Raw genomic sequence first — 26,486 nt, 5'->3', positions numbered from 1 at the left:
TGGTTGTCCTTTGACCTTACAACTTTGACCCCCCGTAAATTAGTACTAATTTAATTGTAACTTGCTTGCACATGCCTACAGTGTAGTTTAATGTAAATGAAGCATGATAAATTAAAACAAATGTATGTAAATGTATGAATAAGTAGCCTACGCATTCGCAGTACGGCAGATACAATAATAGCCTTAGCCTATAATATGATCAAAGTAGGTTATGTATGAAATGTGCATATTATGGTAAGCTGCTATTTAGACTATAAAAGATAATATTTTAGTAGCTTAATGAGGTCAAAATACATCATGATATAAGCTAGTCAAATATTATGGTTTATTTTGATCTATTTCCCTCTATTATTATGAAGTGATCCAAACTCTGAGTGAGTCAGCAAGTTTAAAAAATGTGTCCAATCCACCCCACTTTTCTATGACACAGAGAGCACCAGAGGACATAACACAAATAACTATGTGATATTTTGCTTAAAAAAATAATAAATTAAAAAACCTCTTTTGGACATCAAGTCATATAAAGGGAATGCAAGTCAAAGCTTTTTTCCTCTCTTTTTCTCTATTATATTCTATTTTCTCTGGCAAAAAAAGTAGTTGTGAATGTATTCATGGCCTCGCCTCCTAGTAGGCTACTGAACTTCAAAAGCAGCATTATCCTCTGGTTCTGCCATCAACCAGTAACAATTCAGTGCATGACTTATAACTTTGCGCACCACTACACTTGTTTGTGGCCTCTCTCCCATAACAATTTTCCTGTGGAATTTTCTCATGAAGTCCCATCTGTGTGTTTCTATAAATGGCAACAGTGAGGCGTTGTGCTCTTCACACTCCAGTGGCACCCTTTATTATTTCAATTACAGCTTGATTGCGGTTAATGGCAAAGTATTTTCGTGACTTTCCTAACAGTGAGCCGCTTTTGCACGTAGACCATCATGCAGAGGTCTAAGACTGTTTCATGCATTGATGTGGTTGGCAATCAATGCATTATTTCAGTTTTGTTGTTGCATTTCTTTTTGTTTTTTAGGGATTATGGAAGAAAGAAAGATTGTGCAGCACATCTCAATGGGCCTAATAATTTGTTATCCTCCTTATGTTACTATCTTGATATAGCTATTCGATATCTTAGCATGTTTAGTCAAGAATCTTCATCAATTAATACAGACTAACTATAATTTGCTATCTGCTGACTAAAGTGTCCAACTGTATTGGTCATTTTCTGAAGACATGGTTGCTTTGACAACACCAGGTGTCACTGCCTCCTCTTGAGTTGGAGGCCACGCAAATGATATTATTCACTCAAAATCATTGTGGCTTCAAGTCAGTATGTCTCTTACAATGTCGTGTGTGTGTGTGTGTGTGTGTGTGTGTGTGTGTGTGTGTGTGTCATGGTTGTGGTTATGGTTATGGGATTTGGCAGACATCCCAATGATCCCAGCATGATAACTATACTGTGTTTTGTGTTTTATGTTATATGTGTCCCTTCTGCTCAGAGGGAATTTGGGTGGAGTAAATGCGTATTTTCCAAAGCGTACTCCCCAAATTAAAGCACTGTAAAAAAAAAAGATTAATTGTCTTTTTATGTCTTTGCTGAAATAAAAAATGCATGTGTACTATATTTATGCTATTAGTCTTTTTTTAGTGTTTCCATGTTGTCCCATAATGAAATCATGCTAAATACACTTGTTTGCAGTTTATTGATACTCATATTGTGTGTTACGTAGACATAGACGTAGAAAACGTCTTATTAGTTGGGAAAGTCTGTATGTAATAAACACAAGTTAGTGATATGTAGTTGTTATTAGATACGTTGTACACTCTCATGTGGTTGCATGAATCATTGTTTTCAATAATATAGCCTATCTATATTTTTGACTATGAAGTAAGGATACCATTCTGTTATTAGTCATTTGCTTTGTACCTCAATCACATTTTATTCAAATAAGGCATGTATTGCTCCTCTTCTCACAAATTCTGCCATAGTTGAAGTGAATAAGCTTCATGCATCAAGTGAAGTCTTGGGTTAATGCAAAATGGATACAAATTTAGGCTTACACGTAGAAGTCACAAAACAATGACAGTGAAATGCTGTTGTAAGTGTATTCATAAATGAATATGTATTGTCATGACAAGGGGGACTAACTACTGGCTTGCGATTGATGCTGAAACTTTCATTATAGACCCTTTCAAGAGAGTTGCATTATCAGCATCATAGTTGGCCCCACAAGACTTCCTTTTTAACATTCCATATGTTATCTTAATGCAGAGGAAGTAGATTGGGAACCAAATAGAATGTTCAAGCATTGTTTTTGTTTTTATTGTTGAAAGGGTCTTTAAGGCAGCAGCTGTTCTCTGTGGAGGGCATCAGCCCGACTTGAGTCTCTCAGCTGTCTGGTGAATATGGAAGAAAGGAACGAAAAACATTTAATCACTCCTGCATCTCACAGCACGTGCCCAGCTGCTTGGCACCGCCGTCAACTTGAGCTTTCATCAAGACCACAATTCCGCACTGGGTAGAGTTTCCAGTAAAACATGAGCGGCAAAGTCCTGCAGCAAAGGCTGGCATATTTTGTTTTAATTCACCCCCCTCCCCACCCCTTTAGTGGCTGCTACTGGGCAGATGAAGTAAACTTTTCCCTCCTCAGCCCACACCAGAAGCACCCACAGCAAACCACTGAGGCGAGCCCCTTCTCTCCCAAGCGCTGCCAGCAAACTGTTAATTTCTGTGTAACACCAATAATCCACGACGTACTCCTGTGATGTGTCTTAGAACCAAGGGAGGGAGCGTCTGTCTGAGTGGAGCAAAATAGCTCATTTATGATTGTCCCTAACACCACCTCCCCATGTTAACAAGCACTTAATTCCTTATTTATTCATTTCATCATGAGAACACAATGGGGTAAGCCCAGTTTGCCCTTTAAAAATGGCACAGGATTCCAATAAAAGAAGCTTGTTATTAATCATCTAAACTAAATCTTTGATGGATATTTTGGTAATGTGATTAAAGGGCTTAAGAAAGGTAATGGAATTATGTAGACTAACCAATTAGGAAAATGGTCACAACAGACCTACAAATGTGTCTATGAGTGCAACAGAAAGAAAATCAAGACAGCATCATGTCTTGACATTGAATGCTGCAATGTTGATTGAACCTGTAAAGCTTTCTTTGTACTCAGTGGTCTGACTTTGCAGATACATTTTCCTAAAGTGATAGAGGAAGTCTGTGTTGCTTGGTCTCCTCTGCTTCCTCTGTCAGACCCAGAGACCAAGCAGAGTGGAGACAGGAAGACCTGTCCATCGCCTAGTCTCAATACATATGCACCGGAACAGGCAACACTGAGGACAGGACGAATCATAAATAAGATCCGACACTGTCGGCATATTTGTCTGGACTTTTTTTGGAAATGGTAATTTTTCCAAATTTCAGGAAGTCACCTAAATGCCAGGACATCATGTGCAGACTGGGAGAACCAGACTAAATTAAACTTCTGGTCAGCTCGCCTCCCATCCTTAAACCAGACATCCGACATGATGGTTAAACAGCAAACACTGCAGGGAATTTGTGTTACAAGTTGTACATTTGAATGAAATCAGTAAACTGTTCCTTTAAATCAAACTGGATTCAGACACATCCATTAATGTTGCCTGATGACAGCAGACTGGAAGGGGCTCCTTTACTTCATAACTCCAGTCACCTGGTAACCTGGTGAAAAAAGTCCTCTCATTCAGTTCCCTCAGGTCAAGGTGTGCCCTCTTGTGAGGGATGATTAGAGATGACTAAGAGATCCATGGTAGTTTTAGTGTCTGTGCTGACACTGATGAGATTTCCCAATGTCTTTCTACATCTGCCTGGCATGTATCGCTCTTTCATGGCCACCTGGGATCAAGTCACATCTGCACCTGTGGAGCACCAGGTATAACGATGAGCTTAGCGGCATTGATGTTTCCCGGCGACCAAGCTTCTCTTATTTACGCCGCGTTGCCAAGAAAAAGTGTTATGTCTGCCTGTGGCCCCGAATGCAAACACGTACACCACGCAAACATCGTCCACTGCCAAACACTGGAGCGGCAGGCCGTGAAGGCCCCAAAAAAACGTCTGATGAAAATCCAGCCAATGAATATTCATCAACGTCGCTGTAGGTGACCTCCCACCGATGCCTCCGTTTATTAACCGTTTATAACGAGTACAGTACACGGGGACAGAGGTCCTGTTCTCCTGCTGTAAGTGGCAACGTTGACCTGAGGAGGAGGTGACGACATTTACAGGGCAGTTAGCAACGCGATGCTGTCAGGCGTGATGTCATTTACACCGTGGGCCTAGAGGCTCTGCCTTGGCAGCGGCCGCTCAGATCCTGTAGCGCGCCCGCGTCGTGCCCACCCTCCCACACTCCGCAAGGGCGGCAGTGAAAGATGCGTTCTCCTGCTGGCGAGAAATCGCGCACCACAAAGACGCCTTTGAGGGGAGCATGACCTCAAGGAAAAGTGGACGCGAGCACGAACAAACTGCCGCTTTCTACTGTAATTCCAGTCGCCTTTGCCAGACAAGCCGGCCTCTGTGCTTGCATGGGCAGGGCTCCGGGCCCTTCTCTGCATGGCAAACAAACAAGAGGCTTGGTGCCCACCTGTACCCCCCACCTCTCCCCCATGCCAGCTTCTCATGTGTGTCCGTACCACTAAACTTACCTTCAGAGGAACAGGACCATGTTTTCCGACTTTGATCTCTTCTATATTCATAGGCACTTTGATGACAGTTTGAGCCTGATAGATACATCAAAGTCCAGTGGTAGTTTGGATGTTTTTTTTAACAGGCCATCAGTATGTTTACTGGTTCTAATTGGGTTACATTGTGGTAAATCACCTGTGTGTATGTCTGTGTTTGTGTGCCTCAGTGTGTGTTTCTGTGTGTGTGTGACTCTTGAGTCAGCCTATGATTCGGAATGGACGGGTTCCTCTGAGTTTATTGTAAACTTGTGGCACACCTCTCTGTCTGTCTGTACTCTGTGTAAACTAGACTATTGTGATCAGCCATGGCTGTAGCCCCTTCTGTTCCACCTCTGTGACACCTAAGATGAAGACTGTTCTAATGCCTTCGAGCCTTTCCCCTTATAATTAGCTTTTACAGCCTTTAGATACCTCAATATCCTCTTGACAATCATGATGATAATCCTAATGTTGGCTGATCGTCCTAGACTGACCACCATGGGCTTTCTTTTCGTATGTGCAGGTTCCATATCTGAAAAACAACAAGCATAGCATTAGACATAGAGGCTTTGTCACCACAGAAGCATGATTTGGACATGTTGTATTAGGCCTACAGTATATGATCATTTTTGTGTGCGATTAACCCTTAAAGGTGTAGGTTTTTGAACATTCTAAGTTCCGCAACAATTGAAGGTTCTAAAATTCTATGTTGAATTCAATGAACCCAGATATTCTTTAGAACGTTCATTTCCCAACGTACTCCTCTAAGGGTTAAATAACTATATAAAAGCTTATGTTACCCCGCGATCGCTGCAGTGCCAGACGTCGTTCCTTGGAGGAGTGCAGCGATCGCCGGGTAACATAAGCTTTTATATAGAAGCATGATTTGGACATGTTGTATTAGGCCTACAGTATATGATCATTTTTGTGTGTGATTAAATAACTATATAAAAGCTTATGTTACCCCGCGATCGCTGCACTCCTCCAACGAACGACGTCTGGCACTGCTGCCTCCAATCCCACGGCAATCCAGACTTTTTCCATCTGTGGTCCCCCAATAGTGGAACGATCTGCCAAGCTCCATCAGAGCAGGGGTGTCCCTCTCTATCTTCAAAAAAAAACATTTCTTGAAGACACAATTCATCCAAGACCTGTTAACCTGTTCTCCTAGTGCTTCTAACAACCTCTTCCCCCTCCCACTCAACTTAACTCTCTTCTCTTCTCTAACTTCTTCTCCATACTTCTACTACAGTAGTAATTCATGTGTAGGCACTCCCATCCTCTAGTACTAGTGATAGATACAGCGATAACTCTATAACTATCTGCACTGTAGTTACTGTTATTCTAACGCTGTAGCCCTGTAGTTCAAAAGTTTGAATGTTAAAATGCTTAAATGTTAGCTTAAATTTTATTCTATTGCTGTAGTGTAGCTCTGTACCTTAAATCTAAACTGTTTTAATGTTAATACCCCTAAATTGTATTCCATTGCTGTAAGTTGCTTTGGACAAAATGTGTCTTAAATGTAAATGTGTAGCAATTGACCTCTCTTTGTCCATTTCCTTGTGCTTGGGTAACATTAGAAATCCTGCATATGAAGAAATGTAGTCTCTCATCCAAGGCCCCACATGAGCAACTGATCCCATAGGAAAGGGGGATTTTTCTTGGACATGCCAAGCTGAAGTCTCACATCGGTTGCATGAACAGACTGCATATGTGGCTCTACTCAATACCTAAGGTCTTACAGGTCTCAGTCTGGAATACACCTGGACATGCCTCGGCCGACAGATGAGGTCGTGCAAGTCCGGCTGAAGACAGAGAGAGGTACAGGGAAAATGCCGGCTTCTCTGTCATCACTTCCATTAAACATGGTGAAGGCATGCAAACTGCCGTCCATCTCCCCCTCCCCACACACGCCCAGTTGTCATGTCCCATGATGCAATGCTCAGTGATGATAAGTCTAAATGAGACTCATTGTGCGTCCACCTGGAGACCTCCTGACCCTGTTATTCGGGGTAGTAGAGGCCCCCTTGTTCCACTGTATGGAATCCATTCAGATGTCCATCCCCGCAGGCAAAACTGGGCCTGTACCTTTAATATCCATAGCAGGATTCTTGATATTAGATCTAATGAGATGGGAGGCTGTTTGAGAATTCTATGTTAGTAGCAGGCTTCACTCATTCTAAGAGCACTGGACCAAACATATAAATGGTCAGAAAGGAGAAAAGGCCGCTGGGGCTTTATGAGGCAAGCAGCAGTATTTCACCAAATGTATTCCACTGAGGGTTGGATTGCACTGGATCATAGATTGCATTGCACTTTTGTATGCACTTTTATTTGAACAGGAAATGTTTTCCTGTTTTTCTGGTCTCCTGTCAGAATAACCAATTGGAATTTCATCAGAATTTCACTCTAACAGCTTCACTGTAAAGATATTAAGAAAAGACCAGAGATTGTGCTCCACTGAAAAAATCTGACATCAAGTAGGATGTTTTTGCTGACGGCTTTGCGTGTTGGGAAACTGCAATTGCAAGTTGGTCCATCGAAGTGGGCGTGCAATTTACCGCATCTCTGCTGCAGTCCTACTATGCCCTTGTATTTCACTGCAACATGCCCCTCCGTCAGTTTGTCAACATAATTGCCGTGTGTCAAATGAGTGAAAACACAGTGTTTTAGTGTCTTTGGAGTGCACCGGTGGTAAATCTCCAGCAGAGAGAAGTGTGATGGCATGCCGGAGCAGCCGGAGTAAAGCAAATAGCCCCTCAGACAGGGGAAGGTCATGATGCATGGCCCCGTCAGGGGTGGGGGTGGTCGGGCCAGTGGGGGGTGGGGGGCTGAGTGTGTGAATACAGGACCTCCTTGTGTAGGCCGGACAGCACCTGAGCCCCTGCACCATCCTAAGGACGGGAATGCACACATACCTTCCAGTGCTAACACACACACACACACACACACATAGTTACTATTGCACACAAGTGAAGGCCCGCACACAGATACACACACACACACATTCACTATATCACACGTGAATATGTACACATACACACACACACATTCAGTGTATCACACGTGTGAATATGTACACATACACACACACACACACACACACATACATTCACTGTATCACACATGTGAATATGTACACATACACACACACATCCACTCCACTGACATAAAGCCTTGTTTATTCACATGCTCTTGTAAATATACTCCTGGCCTATTTCTGACATATGAACATGTTGTCCTCATAGTTTTGACACGCAAGAGTTAAGAGTACAGGCGCACACATGCTGCAGATTTGTTTGAGTTCCTGTTGAGTCTACCAAGAGTTGACAGTGCTGACATACCCAAGCCCTTTACACCAGGAAGCATATCTTCAGATTAGAGGGGGCAATAATCACCATTATATTTTTGAGAACTTTATTTGCCCAACAGTAATATTCCACTGGCATCTCTGGTATCTGCTGATGTTGTTCTAAACAGCGCCCAGGATTCCTCACATCTTTGTTCATTATGTGAAGAAAGTTTATTTGGTTTTGTTGGCACAATCCAAGCATATTTTCCACACCAGGACCTCTATGAACAATATCACAAAAGTGAGCTGTTGTTGGTGAAAAGGATGTGTCTGTGTTTCATTCTTTTTTTTTCTGAGTGAAAGCATTTCAGTGAGGGTACATATTTGAGAAGTTAATTTTGGCATCTGTGGTGAGGCTTTTTCCATCCTGGGGGTAAACTCTCCTGTCCAAGAATGTGTGTGTGTGTGAGTTTCCTCTGGTGATGTTAAATGCAAATGCTATAAATATACTGAGAGGTTCCCAGCTGAACAGCCTCACCTTCAAACAGAAGCTTGACATCGTTGCAGCAGAAAATGTCTGTGCCATTAGTATGTGTGTGTGTGTGTGTGTGTGTGTGTGTGTTTACTCTCAATGTGTCTTGCCATTTTAACCCCCATACAAATTGATTAAACTCAGCTGCAGTCTGTTTCTAAATGCAAACATATACACACATACACAGACTCACACACACACACTCACTTAAACACACTCACACACAGAGAGAGACACACTTACTTAAACACAGTCACACACACAGACAGACACACACACACACACACACAGACAGACTCATACATACACAGTGAGAGAGAGAGAGAGAAAGAGAGAGAGACTCTCTCTCACACACACACTGACTTAAAGACACACACACACACACACACACACACACACACACAAACACAACCCTGCAAGGAGAGGGCTTTGCCTCATGAGAAATTTCCCGTAAATAAATGTTATTTCAATTTTCACAAACACTTCCTATATAAACACCACCATGTTTCCCCTGCCTGCCCCCTGAATATCTGAGCACAACTTTACATGGGGTAGGTTTCATAACCAACTGGCTCACAAGCAGGGTGCCTTGTTTCTCAGGGCTTCTCTGTTTTGACATAAATCAAATCAGAGAGGGTTAAAGCGGATCAAGGATCTTTGATCAAATCATCAGGATGATGATGATCTCTTTCCATCACTGATTTTGTCCAGAAGAAAAAAGGCCACTATTTCACATACAGTAAACACACATACATTTGATGCATGTGAATTGAAATGCCATGAGTGTCTATTGACAACTACTGTAAGAACATGGCACCACTGGCTCATCTTCTCACAAGTTGTTTTATCTATAGAAATAAATATTTCAATGGTGGACAGTGGCTATAGTAAGGCCCAAAGATCTAAATTACAATTTCCCAACATTGTGGACCAAAGACTTCTATCTTTCTCTCTTCTCAACCACTGGCCAATCAATACTAAATTGTTTGAATCATCATGGTGGTTATCAAAAGTCTTCAAAACATGCAGCTTGGTGAACAGTTCAAACAGTTCCACAATAACATCTGCTCATACTGTAAGCCATTAAAAGTAACGACTTAGGAACAAATGTCCAAAAAAGTCCAGGAAAAACAGAAGGCAAAACAGCAGCTCTGTCAGCTATCGGTGATATGTCTTCACTGTTAGTCCTCTTCACTCTCATGGAATGTTGATTTTTCCATTTGAATCAGGTGTCATGAATCAGATAGGATGACAGCATGCTCTCTCTCTCTGTGTGTGTGTGTGTGTGTGTGTCTCACTCTCTTGTCCAGTGTGCTGGGCCCGTCAGCTATGTCCCACGTGTGTGTGATGTCCCGGCGTCTTGCGCTGGAAGGGGCCAGTCGGGCAGTGCCGTCTGCCCGTGCTGGTGAAAGGGAGTGCTCACGGCGAGAGGCGGGCCCCTGTGGCTGCCGTTCAGACGGCTCTCCTGACTGAGACGTGTTAAATTGGGTTTCCACCATTTCATAACACGCCGTGCCAGAACGCTGTCAGAACATCAGAGCTTCCTCTGGGCCCAGGTACAAACACCTTTACACACACACACACACACACACACATTTGATGTACTTGGACACAGAAACAGTCTCTCTCTCTCTCTCTCTTTCTCTCTGTCACACACACGCACACACTTGACTTTTGAATTCTTTGTACATATGCAAGTGGGTGAAGATAAATGATGGATTTTCGGGGAAATTAATTACTGATAAAACAGTAAACAGTGTGGGAGAGAGAGATGCGCTTGATTCCTGGAAGATGACAATGGGAATGTTTTAGAGAAAAGCCTAGATGACATTTGACTAAAGCTGGATAGTTTGCTATGGCGTTGTTTACAGCTATGCAGATGTCATGTCCGGAACAGATATTGAAAAACTAAATTTAATCTCTAAATTTCACAATCCCACCCAACTAAAGTCATAATGTGTGAATCACCCAATTAGAGTTCAAAGAGCTAGATCACTTTGGTCCTTTTTGATCCTGACTCATTGTCTCATTTACAATCCACGCGTGCATACCTCCATAACTTCCGCTGGAATATTTTCCTCCTCTCTTCTCATCTCTCTACTGTTTGCCTGAAACGTCATTCGTCTGGCTCTGCTGTCTGGACTTCGTACGTTAGAAGCATAAACGTGTGTGTGTGTGTGCTTGTGTGTGTGTGTGTGTGTGTGTGTGTATGATGTCACAGGAGGGGTTGTCTAGACTCGGCTATAAGAGAGAGAGCACAGGAGGGATTCTCTGTATGAAGTTTCCCGAGCCGAGCTGAGTTGAGTTGCTCTGAGCCGGCAGCACAAAGTGTCTGAAGTGAGAGCTGCAGCGCACTGGCAGACGGCAAACAAACAGAGCAGGCGAGTCCCTCTGGATTGACTCGGTGTTTGACAGACAGGCAGAGTGAAATCTGAGAAGATAAACTCACTCGTGGGAAGCCTTCCCTTTGCTGAGAGCTGAAGAACTCAAACACTGTTTCCTAAACAGGAGAGCATCTGATTGCTAAGACATGTATTCCATAAGGATATCATTGGGACATACAAGCCTCTCCACGCTGGTGTTTCTAACCTGGGCTGCAGTTATGGTGAGTTTTTGTGATTTTTTTTTACAGTTTTTGTGGGTGGCAGATTTCTGCAAAAACATTAATATGTAGGGGTGAAGGGGCATTTATAGTAAGAAAGCCAAATAATTTAACTTTGTGAAAATATTTTAACAAAGAATCTGGCTGCGACTTAGCAATAGTTATAATAATAGTAGTAGTAAAAATAGTAATAGTGGTAATAGTGATCACAAATAGTGTACTTAGTAGTGTAATGATTATTTCTTTGAGTAACATTTTTGGAGGTTTAAGGATCCCTGAGAAGCAAATCCATTTACATTGGGAGATTCATTCATTTTGCAGTCACATTTGTCTTTGCGTGAATATGTGTCTGTGTGTGACTGCACCTATAAGAAAATATAGTATTTAACAAGTCTTTTATATTTAATTTTGCTAGACTCTTCTCTCAAAAGCATATATTTCAAAGAGATAGACACATTTCATAAATTTGTTTATTTATTTTTTCCTGAGCCTATGCAAAAATAGATTACTAACATGGGTAGTAATATGAATTTGGAAAACAGTAAACTACTACAAATACCATCTATGACAGATTCCTTCGGACTCTTATTCCATTCCGTGTGAATGACACATTGTTCCCTCTCTCCCCTCCCATCCTCGTCCTCTACCCCCAGGTGCACTGCAGTTGCCCTGAGAAGTGCTCCTGCCCCTCCCCTGCCCCCAAATGCCCACCGGGCATCAGCTCTGTGCTGGACGGTTGTGGCTGCTGTAAAGTGTGTGCCAGGCAGTTTAACCAGGACTGCAGCTCTAGCGAACCCTGCGATCACATCAAAGGTCTGCACTGCCACCTAGGGGCTGGAGGGGATCCTGACCGTGGTCTGTGTCGAGGTAAGTGTATGGCAACCTATGCCTTGTGTAAATGTCAGCATAGTACATTTAAGAATACTAGGATATGAGAAAATATTCATATTCTTATTGTATTATTATCATTATTACTACTATGTTTTTTAATTAGCATCTCCGAAATTTAGACATATGAATAATCGGCCATTTTCTCATTAACCCCTTCATCTCCCTCTCTATTGACCCCCAGCTGAAGCCCAGGGTCGGCCCTGTGAGCTGAACGGCCGCATCTACCAGCACGGCGAAGACTTCCAGCCCAGCTGTGACCACCAGTGCAGCTGCATGGACGGTGTGGTGGGCTGCATGCCCCTGTGCCCGCACTCCATGCCCCTGCCAGGCTGGCACTGTTCCCGACCACGTCTCGCCAGGCTGCCAGGCCGCTGTTGCGAGGAGTGGGTCTGTGACGACGACAACCGCATCAGGGGAGGAGGAGGAGGAGGAGGAGGAGGCTGCCAGGAGGCCGGACGAGCTGCAGCCTGCCCTGCCTAGGCACCCCGATCTGGGCAGCAACGAGCTGCTGGTGGCCCCCACTCCCTGGGACTCCACTGCTGGAGCTCCAGAACAAGGTACAGCCACAGAAGCAGCTTCACTATTTCTATTGAACGACTAACATTGAATTTAAAGGTGCTCTAAGCGATGCTGGGTAATGTAACATCACTTCTGTTAACGTTCAAACAAAACAGAGAGTTAGCTCGTCCCTCCCTCCCCATCCCTCCTGTGCAACTGAAACTCTCCATATCGCGCATCTCGCCGGTGATTGGCTGGAAAAGTTTGTTATGTTTCATGGTCCAGGTTGGACTAGGTGGTTTTTGTTGCCGTTTTTGGAGCCTGGGCTGTCTACAGAGACCACGTTTTTTTTACAGTGTACTCAGGGCACAGGCAGCTAGCGGATGGTGTGGAGATGTTTGCCGTATGTGACAAAAAATGTTTTAGCTTAGAAACCACGTAACATCGCTTAGAGCACCTTTAAGATTGTTGGTGATTATTTGCAGTAAGATATTTTACACATCTATCGGTCTCTAAAACTTGACAGTGTAAAAAATGTAGGGAATTGCCTTGTGACTGAATGAATCACTGTTGTTGCTCTGAAATATGACGAGAGCTGTAGTGACATGTTTTCTCAAAGGTGAATACTATGAATTGTGTGCAATGAAATGACCATAAAAGGAATTCTGTCAATCCAGTGAGGCATTTGCATCATTTCAATAATGGTAGTATACTGAAAAAATCTCCACATCTTGTGACTGACATTCTGTTCCATCTCCTTCCCTTTTCTGCCTCTCAGAGTGGATCTCCTCCACCCAATCACATGCCCTCATGCCCACCAAGTGCTTCCTGCAAACCACTGATTGGTCTCCGTGCTCCGCCACCTGTGGGATGGGAGTGTCTAGTCGCGTAACCAATGACAACCCAGAGTGTCGGCTGGCCAGGGAGACACGCCTTTGTCAGATTCGCCAGTGTGATGCTGACATAATGCCACTACTCAAGGTACACCTCTAACCATGATAGTTCTGCATTAGCATTATCAAATATTTATATAACAATACAACAACATATGTGCACTAACGACTATCAATTCATTTGTTTAAATCTATTTACTGTCAATCAGTTAGGACAAGGTCAGTTTTATCAGTACAATGTGTATTTATTGTACTTTTCATTATCTGTGTCTCATAGAAAGGGAAGAAATGCCAGCGCACCACAAGGCCCAGAAAGCCTGTGGAGATCACCTTCGCCGGCTGCTCGACCACGCGGAGGTATCGGCCACGTTCCTGCGGCTCCTGCTCTGACGGGCGCTGTTGCGAGCCTTCTCAGACGCGCACTGTGCGGCTGCAGTTCCACTGCACTGACGGACGCAAAGACTTTGCGCGTAACGTTATGTGGATCCAGCGCTGCAGCTGCAGTCAGAGCTGCGAGCGCCGTGGCCTGGCGTCCTTCCCAGAATCCCTCAGTCTCCCCAATGACATCCACACCTACAGCCACTAACCCCTCGCTCTCATCACACCGCCTGGCAGGCCATCAGGGTTTTTTCCTTTCCCTTGTACCTTTGCTACTGAGGCAAATGGCAACGGCCTTCATACCAAACATACTTCAGCCCTGACAATGTCTTCCATTTCATTGTAATGTTGGATCTGATGTGACTATGGCAGCACATTAATCTTATGTTTATGAAACTTTGGATCTCTCTCAGAAAAAAAAGTGTAAACTAAAACAAGTGCTGTTTTGTGTAAAACCTCCACTCCACTGTTATGTGTGAATGGATGTATTTATAAGAGCAGGGAAGTTGGGACCCTGACAGGGGATGATGACACACCAAACCCTAATTTTTGTCAGTTGTATAAACATGCAGACTAAACAGACAGTAGAAGCTCTGGACCTAGTCTATCTGAAGAGACATTGTTTATTCAGTAGACACGTCGGGAGACAATGGCTGTCCTAATTTGACTATTTCCTTTTCCCCGACTTTTTGTTTTGTCTAGATTGTACCAGTGACTGATATGTTTCCTGGTCATTGGGCATACCTTAGTGGCAGGGAAAGTTCACGTTTTCACATAGGCCTTTCATGCAAGGGTTTACAAATCCTGTCCTTAAAACTCCCTGAACCACTTGACAGATAAGAGTAAAAATATCTTGCTTATATTTTTATACATAAAATTATTCACAGTCATGACCAAATTATAAGTTATTTTTCATAAAGTTGTTGGTTTTTGTTTATTTTATTGTATCCTGAAGCACACCTTGACATTTTAAAGTCATTCATAGTATTGTAAAAACTGTAAATATGTATTTATGTAGATGTACAGTGAATGTAAAAGTTTATCTTATATTATTGCTTTTGTACAGACTTCATTCATTATGGAGTGTCTCATTGTAAATACCACCTCATTGAGGTGAGCATTTGTGTATATTTATAAGTTTATACCAAATCGTCATTACTGATGTCTGTCAACACAATATGTTCTTATGAAGTCTGATAAATTGATTCAACCTTTTTGTAAGTTTGTTACTGCTCTGACTAATACAAATAATAACTGAAAAGAAGGTTTGTCTCTTTCCATTAAGGATGAAAACATACGCACTATTTTAGTGAATTCAAATGGATTCCATTAAATAAAAATACACTTCATATTTTCTTTCTGAAAAATCATCCATGCTGTGACTGGTTAAATATGTATTCTAATGTGTGTATGTGCGTGTGCGAGCATGTGTGTATAATATATGTCCAAAGAATAATACACATAATAACTACCAGCACACATATTAAACTGATGCAGACTATTTCAATAAGTTGCATTTTGACTGACAGTTTCACATTTTATATGATAGTAACAACACTATTATATTAACTACACAGAACGTGGTAAGTGCTTGGGGGCCATAAAGAAACCTCACAGGACTTGGCGGGGCTCACAGGGCCCCCTTCCCCCCTGCTTGGAGGCTGTGCAATGGGACTGTGGCCTGGGTGAAGGCCCGCGTTCATGTAGCAGAGTGGGACTGTGGCCTGGGTGAAGGCCCACGTTCATGTAGCAGAGTGGGACTGTGGTCTGGGTGTGAAGGCCCGCGTTCCTGTAGCCCAGTGGCTTTGCACCCTTCCCCCAGGCCAGGCCTGGTTCGGGCAAACATCACAGCTGCCTCTCAAATATCACAGGGCATCACAGACAAATTAAATCACGGCCACAGTGCCTGGCGTCCTCTCCGTGCAGGCCTTCTCCCATAATGCTCATGTCTCACTCTTCACTCACGCCCCCATTAATGAATGAATGAATGAATGAATGAAAGAATGGCTAAACTCTGGCTACTGTTCTAAAGAACTTCTGAAGTGCTTCAGATGTGCTGAGGGGGATGTATCTCTGCAACACCGGTGAGTAGTGCTCACCTGCTACATGGCATAGATACAACTGTATGCTGGTCAACTCACCACACAGTGGGGCTACATGGCATAGATACAACTGTATGCTGGTCAACTCACCACACAGTGAAAGCCTGTTGGAGAAAGTGAATCACAGGTTGACTAACGGCTGTGGGTTTTCTCAGAGCCTCCAGTTTTTATTTCACAGTTGTTCGTTAGGCCAGTCTAACAGAGGTGTGTGTGTGTGTGTTGAGAGTCCAATATGTCCAATATTCCAATATGTGGTTTAATGTTCTGCATTTCTCATTAGTAGGTCACTTTGATACTAAAACCATGATTCTATGTAATGACTGTATGATATCTGTACTGTCCCTGTGTATATATGTGTGTGACTGTATTTAGAGATAAGCGGAAATATTATGACTTTGCAGTGTTTCACTGTTCTGCATGGCTGCGTCAGTAGCTATCTGCTCCAGATTGCCAGGTTGCCACTAATCAGAGTCTGATTCAGTGTAGTCCACGTGAGATGGGATGACCAACGCCATCTCCTGTCAGCCTGGAAGGATACTTAAACCCTAACTATTTCCTTGTCTAGAGCAGCTGATGGATCTTTAGGTGAAGTCATGCTGTTTCTCCCTTGATGCGCATCATTGTAAATAAACTCTGTTCCTGATTTTTTTTATACTATTGGTCTGACTGGGTCTCTATTAAATCTATGGTATCAAAATTACCATCACTGTGTGTGTGTGTGTGTGTGTGTGTCTACACTCATTTCACCAGCACTTCACCCAATAGAGGTTCATTTGAACCATTTTGGACATCCATAAGAGGATGTGATCCTGTCACGTTCAACTTTGAATGTTTGGAAAGCTCTGAGGTCTGGTCCCAGTTCTGGTAGTCAAAACATTTACAGAGGACTCTGAAGGCATCCTCCATTTGCACACTCTCACCACCACCCACTGTGAGTATCTCAACTGAGCAGCAATCCCTCACCGAAGGTGGTCTGATCCAATCACTTGGCAATCCTGACTGGATGCCATGCAGATTTCATTTGGCATTTGCGCACATCATAAATACCAAGTAAGCCTCGCAGTCCATGAGATTTGCCACCAGGAAATGCTCTAAGACATATTCTGCCAAAGTTTATTCAAAGCTGCTATTTGCTAAAAAAGCAAGTTGGTTCTTGGAAGTCACCCACGTGACTTTGGCATGGTTTACTATAAGAATGTCCCAACTTGTGACAGGATGCAACAATTTGCCATGGACTTTTGTGAGCCACATAAGCAACGTATATCCTCATCTTTCAATCAATTTTCATGGAATATGGTCATGGGATAGATAAACACACCTGTCCTTCCAACTAGCCCCTCGGCTGTATGCACTATGCAGTTCCTTATGGGGGGAGGGGGATATTCACAGTATGACATTGACAACTATACCACCAGAAGACATGAGATTAAGGGATCATGAACAATTTTACACACATATGTTGCCATTTGATGCATCATCCAGTACCAGAGTTAGCCATAAGCTAATTAAGGTGGCAGAGGTGCCACATTCATTGTTCTCGTTAAGTCGGTCAAGGCTTTGCCGTTTTGGTGCCACATCTCCTTCTAGCGATGAGGTCTTATGGACCCATATGGTGTGGGGGGTAATTTGGGAGGAAAGATGCCAATCAAAAACAATTTTGTGAAGATGTCAGGAAATGAACAGTGATGCAGCTACCAATGTGATCATTCTAGATCTGATCAAGCCAAATGCACATCAAACATGTCTTATAGTTTAGCAATCCTGAGCTGATATAGTCAATAGTGCTACTCTAGAGGATTAATCCTGTTTCCCTCAGACACTCTGATGAATCATCAAAAACTGTATATAAATGTATATAAAATATATAAGATAATGGTTTTAGAAAATGCACTCTATTTTACATCTGAAGTCGCCTGGCAGTGCACAATTAGCCAATAGACATCAGACAGAATTCAACAAATGACCAGATAAACAGATGATACAAATCACATATGGTAATACATCACACATGGTAACACACACCCTGTTAGCACCGTAAGGACTAAAAATGACAAAATAGAAATAGAAATAAGAAAAAAAGAAAATGGCCACATGTTCAAACCTGGATATTCCATTGCCTTAAAATTAAAATCCAATAAGTTTCACACTGCAGCAACATTTTCAATCTACCCCCATCTTCATTGTTGAGCCATATTGCATATTTGTGTCTAGAAAATCGTTTTTTAATCTCCTCTTTGTTTTTAATCTCCTGGTGGTATACGACAAACTCAGAATTACAATTGATAAAGCCATTGGTTTTATATACTTTTGGGTTTTCAGATCAAGAAATGTCTTGCACTGAATGACACCCTCACAGTGTTTAAATGACCCGCTCTTATAAGTTCCCTGAGGTCTTTATGCAACTATGTTTTATCTTTTGAGCCTGGTATGTAACTCCTGAAAAGTTTGTCTTTTATAGATGGTGCTTTTCTGAACACTGTCATAGGTGGATTTGGGAAAATTTCCGGTAACACTTTACTTGACAGTATCGACATAAGAGTGACATGACACTGTCATGAACACATGACACCGTCATGAACCCTAACTCTAACCCTAACCCTAACTCTATCCCTAACCCTAAACCTACTCTAATCCTAACCCATAACAATCCTGTCAACTTGTTATGACAAAAACCAAATGACACTTAATGACAGAAGCATTATTTCATGAACGTTTATGACTTGTTTATGACGCGTTTTTGACGTGTTCATGCATGGGCGTAGATTTAGGGTGGGACGCTAAGGACTAGTCCTAATCAATATTTTAAGATGACAAAATTGTCCCCACCAATATTTTAGCGAGCTCATTTGTGCTGCTGATCATTCCGACAGCCAGCACGACAGTAGCCTACAAGAGCGGTGCCAACGACAATGGTAAGTTAGGGCTGTCTGAATAGGCCTACATAGCCTACCCCATAAAAGGCCAGAGTAAAACATTGAGATCTTCCTTTTGCCCTTCAGCATATACATGTTTGACCCTTTTTGTGGTTTGTAGATCAGCTATAAAATACGAAGCTTTTTCATTATGCAGTCTAGGCAAAATAACTAGCCATACAAACTGGCAACTGGTGACCAGGCTTTCAAATGCGGACTGGCAACTGGTGACCAGGCTTTCAAATGTGGATGTGTAAAATAGCATTAGCTGTTAGGATATTAGCCAGGATATTTCTTGAATTTCCCCTAGGGATCAATAAAGTACCTATCTATCTATCTATATTGTCACAGCCGCATGGGTGTGCCACATGGACAGTCACATAGGCTATAGCACAGATAGAAGTCACCATCACTGACTGTTAGGCTAATTGGGCTACCAATCTTGCAGTCGCAATAAACAATGGATCAGAAACATTTTCCTGTTCCTAATATATTCTGTTCAATCAAATTCTATGATTGCCACTGATGTGAATGATCACAAATTACAAATCACACAAACCAAATCAAATTTTTAAAAATTGCAAAAGTATCGAAATCGAGATTCTTCGCTTGTTATTGGTATTGAAACAATAATGTTAGTATCGTGACAACAGTCAGATAACAGATGTGTCCCCACCAAAGCTGAGACCAAACCTACACCCTTGCGTTCATGACAGTGTCATTTCACTCTTATGTCAGTACTGTCAAGTAAAGTGTAACCAAATTTCCTTTAGAAGTGGATCACTATTAATAATTTTCCAATTGCAGTGTTTCCCATACATTGACTTATTTGTGGCGGTCCACCACAATATCAACATTGACCACCACACAATGATTTTCCAGGTTGTACTAAATTGTGCTTAAATCTGGTTAGCATCATAACCACGCTGTGCTAATTTGTTAAAAACTGTTGCATTCAAGTTAATTCTGCAAACCTACCACCACAAATGGAATTCAATTCTCTGGGAAACACTGAATTGGACTTGATTATTTGTTTTATCCTTGAGGCACAGCGGCTGTTGTGTGATGAAGCATGGTCTGGGATTGTTTTTAACCCAATTTGTTTTCTTCTCTTTCTTTAAGAGGTCAGACCGATTTCGAGAATGGGCCTTTACTATTGCATCGTCAATTAAAATTGGGCAATATCCCCTTTCATAAAATCTCAAGTTCATGTTTTTGGCCAGCTTTTCAAAATCAGAGTCATTGCTGCAAATGCATTTTAATCGCTGAAACTGCCCAAAGGGAATGTTGCTTTTAAGTCCCTTGGCATGGAAACTGTTAGACCTGAGTAAAGTATTCCTGTCTGTTCTCTTTCTATATATTCTGGTTTGTAGAGAGCCACTCCCATCAATAGAAATAAATAAGAAAGTTAACAGATGTTTTGTAATAGTCAATTGACAACTTAATATTAGAATCCGTCGCATTGATATAATTATGGAATTGTTAGAGTTCACCCTCACTTCCTGGCCAAACTAAAAAGATGTCATCAATAACACGACCCCAAAAACACAATCTTATCACAAAATTGATTATTTAGCTGATTGTATATGAATGTTTCTTCCCAGTGACCCAAGAAAAGGTTTGCATAATTCGGCGCAAAACACGCCCCAATAGCTGTGCCTTTAAGCTGTCTATAAAAAGAGTCCTGAAAAAGAAAAACATTATTGTGTAAAGTCTATTCTGTCAGAGTGCGTAAAAATTGGTTGGGTGGTACACTATCAGACCGAAATGACAAATAATGCTGTAAAGCTAACAGGCCTTCCTGGTGTATAGAGAGCAGTGTTTCCCACAGAATTGAATTCTATTTGTGGTGGTAGGTTTGCAGAATTAACTTGAATGCAACAGTTTTTAGCAAATTAGTGCAGCGTGGTTATGATGCTAACCAGATTTAAGCACAATTTAGTACAACCTGGAAAATCATTGTGTGGTGGTCAATGTTGATATTGTGGTGGGCCGCCACAAATAAGTCAATGTATGGGAAGCACTGGAGAGGCTATATCTGAAACAGTCAGTAGAATTGTTAATATTCATCAGTTTGCATTAAACATCAGTGGTGTCTTCAATGAAAGACATTTTTAGGTCCTTTTTGGACACGTCCAAGTTGTAAAACATAGTGTTTAGCCTATGAAGTCAGTGGTTGCAGTGTTGAGAGTTTTTAGTTTAGATTTAAAGCTTCTGTACTACAGTCACAGCTCTTAATGCTATCTAGTAGCATTCCATTGTGTGGTGGCTGTCCAAAAGATGGGCTCATCTACTGTATCTGTTTAGACGGCTTTGTCTACTACTGCTCCGTCAACTGTGTAAGAGCCACTACAATAGCTTCTGTACACAACTGTACTTTACACTTTCGCCAGCTTTCATAGCAATAGTTCGTTTCTCACCTGCCTTTGCATTTCCACAGCGCACAGTTTTAGTTCTACTCCATGACAATGCTGTGGAAGATCATTGATATATAAGCTGACAATAAGGGACCTAACACAGATCCTTGCATTACACCCACGTTTACAACCAAACACAGATATGATGCCTTCACTGGCATTACATTACTTGCACCATAATACTGGCTGCGTATTACCTACAGATAAACACCTTGCTGGAGGTTTGTGCGATTATCATGATATTAGGCTGGAAATCACACTGACATATTGACACATAACACACAGCAGCAGGAGGAGTACTATGTGCGTCAGAGGAAGGAGAGGATGTGGGTGGTGTGTGTGTGTGTGGGGGATGTGGGGGGGTTGTACAGTCCTGTGTGTGTGTGTGCGTGCGTGTTTTTCCCCCCATAATGATTTTTCCGCTTGCTACTGCCTTGCTGGCGTGTACATTGGCCAGGGAGACAGACAGGAAGGCCCAGGTGAGGCCTGGCCTCACAGGCAGCTGTGACTTTCAACACTGCTGTGACGGGGAATAGCAGGAAATGTGCTGGATGCTGAGGGGTAGCAGGTGATGTGAGGAGATGGACACACACGTGACACGCACGCAGATGCCCATGGACACACACACACACATACTCTGGACAGTACAAGGATATATTTTTGAGAGTCGCTAAGGCTGTGCATATACAGCATTTGCAGAAAAAAGCATATGCATGTCACACACACACACACACACACACACACACACACTCACACACACACACACACACACAACACACGCGCGCACACTCACACTCACACATACAGGGATGGCTCCATGCTTTTGCCCAACAAAGTTTGTGACAGTGCATAATTAAGTTAGAACTCTTGCCATGGGAGATTTGACCTTTGCCAAACACCTAGCATTGGAGCTCTACTGATGTCTGACTGACCACATGCAAAGATGTGTGATGAAATCTTGCTGGTATCTGGGATTGTGTAAATGCTGCATTAGCAGTCTGAATGTGAGCGCTGGATTGGTGGTGTGTCCACTACTAACCTGTTAGCCCCTGGGCTGCAGCATTTTCTTTTGCTCTCGAGAGGACCCTGATGCTTCTCTACCACTCTGGCTTTGACCTTGGATTCAGGACCAGCTTACAAGATGTTTTTTTGCCGAATTTCAGTTGCGTCATGGCTGTGAGAGGGTGCGTTCTCACTGTGGGTAAAATATCAATAGAACATTAGAGGTTACAGTGCTCTCTTCTGGAGAGATGGTGATATTACAACAATCTACTTAAGGAAGACAGAGACCAAGAGATGGCTTCTGTGAAATAACAATTAAACAACAAAAGAAGACATAAATTATGTCAACAGAAGTGGTACACTAAAGAATATAAGCCATAGGCCTACATACAGTTCTCGTAATGCTGATAAGGCTTCCAGGCCTGATTATCTCTGTACTCAGTGACATTTCAGGTGTTTTTCCGCATAAGCTGACTCTTGTGTGGCTGTGTACCTAACCCTGTATGAGAATGACAAGAATCTAAATAAAAGGCATATAAATAGGATATTTTCACTCCAGCTACAAATTTCTATTTTCTCTATCACAATTTGGGTGGCACCCCAGCAGACCAATACTGGTTTAGTATAATCACTGCAGAGCTACCCAGCGCCCATATGACTGTAACGTGTGGACCTCATATAACATCTCGCTCTAATTCTCGCTCTGTGGAGAATCCTCCCTTCAGACAGGAAATGCTTCTTCTCCCTCAGCGAAGTCTTTACAAGAGCTTTGAGATCTGCTTGTGAGAGGTTTTACCATATACACACTACAGCTAATTTATCAACACTGCATACATAATAACTCTTTTAAACTCATTAGAGGAGCTTAAGGACTGTTTACTGTCCCTTTATCCCCATCCACCATATCATGTGCCATACTTTAACACTGGTAACACATTGACATATTGACTCTCTCAAGGAAAACTTTCCCACACAAACCAAACAGCAACCACCGCTTGCTAATCCTGCAATTATATTGTATCATTTAAATATCCCTTTATTCCACTCTCTCCTCTCCATGGTGATTTCACACTCTCTTTTTCCTGTCTGCTCTGGTCAGCTTTGTCATGTCATGTCACGTCATCAGTTCATTTCCCCTCACTGTCTCATGCAAAAAAGTCTCCATTTCTCTGAGACAATGGGACAGTGATGGGGGACCGGGCCTGTGTGGCCCAGTAATGGAGCTCTCCCCCCATGAGCCTTGCAGGGGTCCCTGTGGGGGTGTGGAGGAGGTGTCAACCCAGAGGGGCATTAAAGAGGCCTTTGTAAGCACTGCTGGATTTGAATATAATCACACACAGCTTTCTTCCTCTTTGAAATTAATACCATTGTTTCCCATGACAATGGTGGTAGCAGGGGCCACAGTGACCACTGCATAACCTGTACTCCTAACAGGTGGCCATAACGGGGCCAGATAGTGTGGGGTCAGGAGCATGCTCACAGTGACATGTCAGGAGGAGGTAGCTGTGTTCTTTTAAGGAGAAGTATCAATGTTTGGTTCAATCAAAGACATAGGCCTGCAATACATGTTTCAAAAAATAACAGTTGATTCATTTTAAAACAAATATTTTAAATAATTTAACTTGATTCACAGCTTGAATACATTGTTTCACTGTTTTCTAACTGTACAAACTGATGCAGCAATATTGATCAGGCCTGGCTGCAGATGTAGATGTAGACTGAGCAAGGAGTGCAAGTAAATGCCGATATGAGTTCCAATGTGAACTGGGCCCAGTTTCCCGATAACGACGGAGACACGCTCTTACGAGGGTTTTCTACGATTCATCTTACGATCATTCGTTTGGTTTTTCCGACTGTTTCCCGAACATGCTCGTAGCGTGAACGCGCGTGCACTGCTCTTAAGATGCTCTTAAGCGGAGCTGTCCACGTTAATAGTTCTGAAATATCCTCTGATTTGACGGTGATGTCAGGTGACTGCACGTCACAGCTAAGGCCTACCATTTAAACTTCGGATCTACACATGTATTCACATCAATACGAAAATAGAAACACTTTGACATCTGCATGTAAGCATTCCAAGTAGGTTATATACCACACAGAGACGTAAATAATTGTAATTATTTTAAGATTAGATTGTTGCACCATGCAATAATTTTTCGCGGTGTCAAGAACACGTTTGAAGATAAGAAAGAAGTCGAGTAAGAAAAAGAGGAAATGTGTAGGCTTAGATTTTGATGCAGTAGGCTACAGACTAAAACCACATGTTGCTTTTCTCTGCTTTTTTTTACCTCATAGGCCTAATAAAATATAGCCTTCACTTAGCAAATATAATGTCAAACTATTCTGGCAACGTCTCGTTTAATAACTTGATTGCATTTTTGTCCGCTTTTCATCACATTATTATGACCATTAAATGTAGGCTATTTTGCACGCTAAAATCTGATTCATCACAGGTAAACACAATAAAGAATGGGAACGTAAGTTGGATTATGTTTTCTAAGTTGTAATTCCTCTGTATGTCCTGTTGGTGACCTCAGTGAGACGTACTGTTAAGACGCTCTTAGCCGGTAACGAGTAGGCCTACTCTGGAGCACTCGTAGATCTACGAGTGTTTTCACGACGCTCTTAAGCTACGATGGTTTCGGGAAACAGTCGGCAAATCTTAAGACGTTCGTAAGAGGGACTTTACGACGCTCTTAGGCTTAAGATGCTTTCGGGGAACTGGGCCCTGGATATGAGCAGAGTATTGTAGTTAAGGACATTACATTTGTTCAATCAAGATGTGATATATGAACAGTTCCATGCATTGAAGTGAATTGAGAACCCTTTGGAATGTATTTGGAGAGTAAACCTGGAATGTGCAAACTTATAAAACAGCAAAATAACAGGTTGATAATTTAGCCATAGCTATATTGACTACAGTAGCATTTAATCATGTAGGCTTGGGCTGAGATCTTGTTCGTCCGTGATTTCATAAAAAAAAACACTATTGTATTAAACTATTGAACAGAATGCCTCATAGTAGAGATGTTTTCTGACAGTTTGGTCTCTCTCCACTTAAAAATTCTCCTGCGCTGCGCTCCAGATATTCGACACCGTACTTCTCGCGCGCTTCCACCAGATGTCATTCTTGGCAAACAACATTTGCACAACATGATGCATAACCCTACCACTCACAGGAATCGGCATGTAGCGAGCGCTCGCTGCATTTTCTCTGAATTTATTTTGCCTGATTGTTGGAAAACCATGTCACGTTGTTGTACAGCAAAAAGCCTATTGAGAAAACATTTCTTTCTCACTTTGAATCTCATTTCTGTCTCATCTAATATTACATTAGGGCCTATACACCAGAGGACTGAAATGTTAATCAACACAATCTGTCATGTCAATGTCTTGCGGTAAGAGTAACCGAATAATACTGGATAATACTAGCGTTCACATGAGCCTCAGTTCAGTGCGTTCGTTATGGTCTGGGTCAGAGGCTAACACATTTTGCGGGACAATATTTAGGCTATCCAAAAGCAGTAGGTTCCAGCCAAATTATGCACAGCTGCAGCCAAATGCATATTATCCACGCACTACTTTATGAATGTAGAGGCTTAAGTAGGCCTCTATAGCATTGCACTGACGTTAACTAAGCCACACACAAATGTCCTTCTGAGAGAATCAGCGATGCTGTGGCAGTTAGCCTACTTTGGGTATTGGGAAGCGCTATCGTCTTGCCATGACTTTGCTCAACAGCCTATAAACAAGTAGTAGCCTAGTCTATTTAACTACACCTTGACATTTACTGCCTGAACAGGTTTGATGTTAAATAGAATGCCTATCCTAGTAGTATCACCGTGTTGCAAATGGTATCCTCTGGTAAGATGGCAGTAGCACCTTCCATGGTGCTGGCAGCAGTTGTGACGCCTACACAGGTGAGCATTTAAGGGAATATTTTTACCTTTTACAAAAAAAAACGCATGACAGAATATGAACGAATATCCGGTGTTACTCCTTCTGTTACGCTATGGGACTCAACTTGTTTTTCTTACTTACCCTAGGTCAAGCTTGAGAATAGTAACGTGGATGGTAGGAGTAAAACCAGGTCACATACCCCGGTATGTAGCCTACTGTGCGCTTTGGAGAAATAGTTAATAGAAAATGGAACAATAGCTGTTGTAAATTGTGAAACGGTGGGAGCAATTACTATCTTTTCTGAGTTGATCAGTGTCAGTGATTAGCTCCTTCCAAACGGCCAGAAATAAGCACCAAAAGTTCTTC

The 26,486-nt window shown here is 42.3% G+C and overlaps 1 protein-coding gene and 1 long non-coding RNA gene across 2 annotated transcripts; one reads left to right on the top strand and one right to left on the bottom strand.

Annotated features, from left to right (window-relative positions):
* Positions 1–5,678: 5,678 nt before the first annotated feature.
* LOC125304137 lies at positions 5,679–26,350 on the bottom strand. The gene is made up of 3 exons (XR_007195197.1): positions 26,262–26,350; positions 22,258–22,413; positions 5,679–5,809 (listed from the first exon to the last, which is right to left on the bottom strand). It is a non-coding gene; the product is annotated as an uncharacterized LOC125304137 (long non-coding RNA).
* Positions 10,817–15,001, top strand: ccn1l1 (cellular communication network factor 1, like 1). The gene is given in 6 exon segments (XM_048258171.1): positions 10,817–11,130; positions 11,781–11,994; positions 12,200–12,438; positions 12,440–12,575; positions 13,295–13,497; positions 13,687–15,001. Coding segments are annotated over 6 exon segments (1,176 nt in total). The 5' UTR covers positions 10,817–11,055; the 3' UTR covers positions 13,996–15,001.
* Positions 26,351–26,486: the final 136 nt, after the last annotated feature.

This window comes from Alosa alosa, chromosome 12 (genome assembly GCF_017589495.1).
Source record: "Alosa alosa isolate M-15738 ecotype Scorff River chromosome 12, AALO_Geno_1.1, whole genome shotgun sequence".
In the NCBI taxonomy this organism is placed as follows: domain Eukaryota; kingdom Metazoa; phylum Chordata; class Actinopteri; order Clupeiformes; family Clupeidae; genus Alosa; species Alosa alosa.
This window is presented reverse-complemented; position numbering and strand designations above follow the sequence as displayed.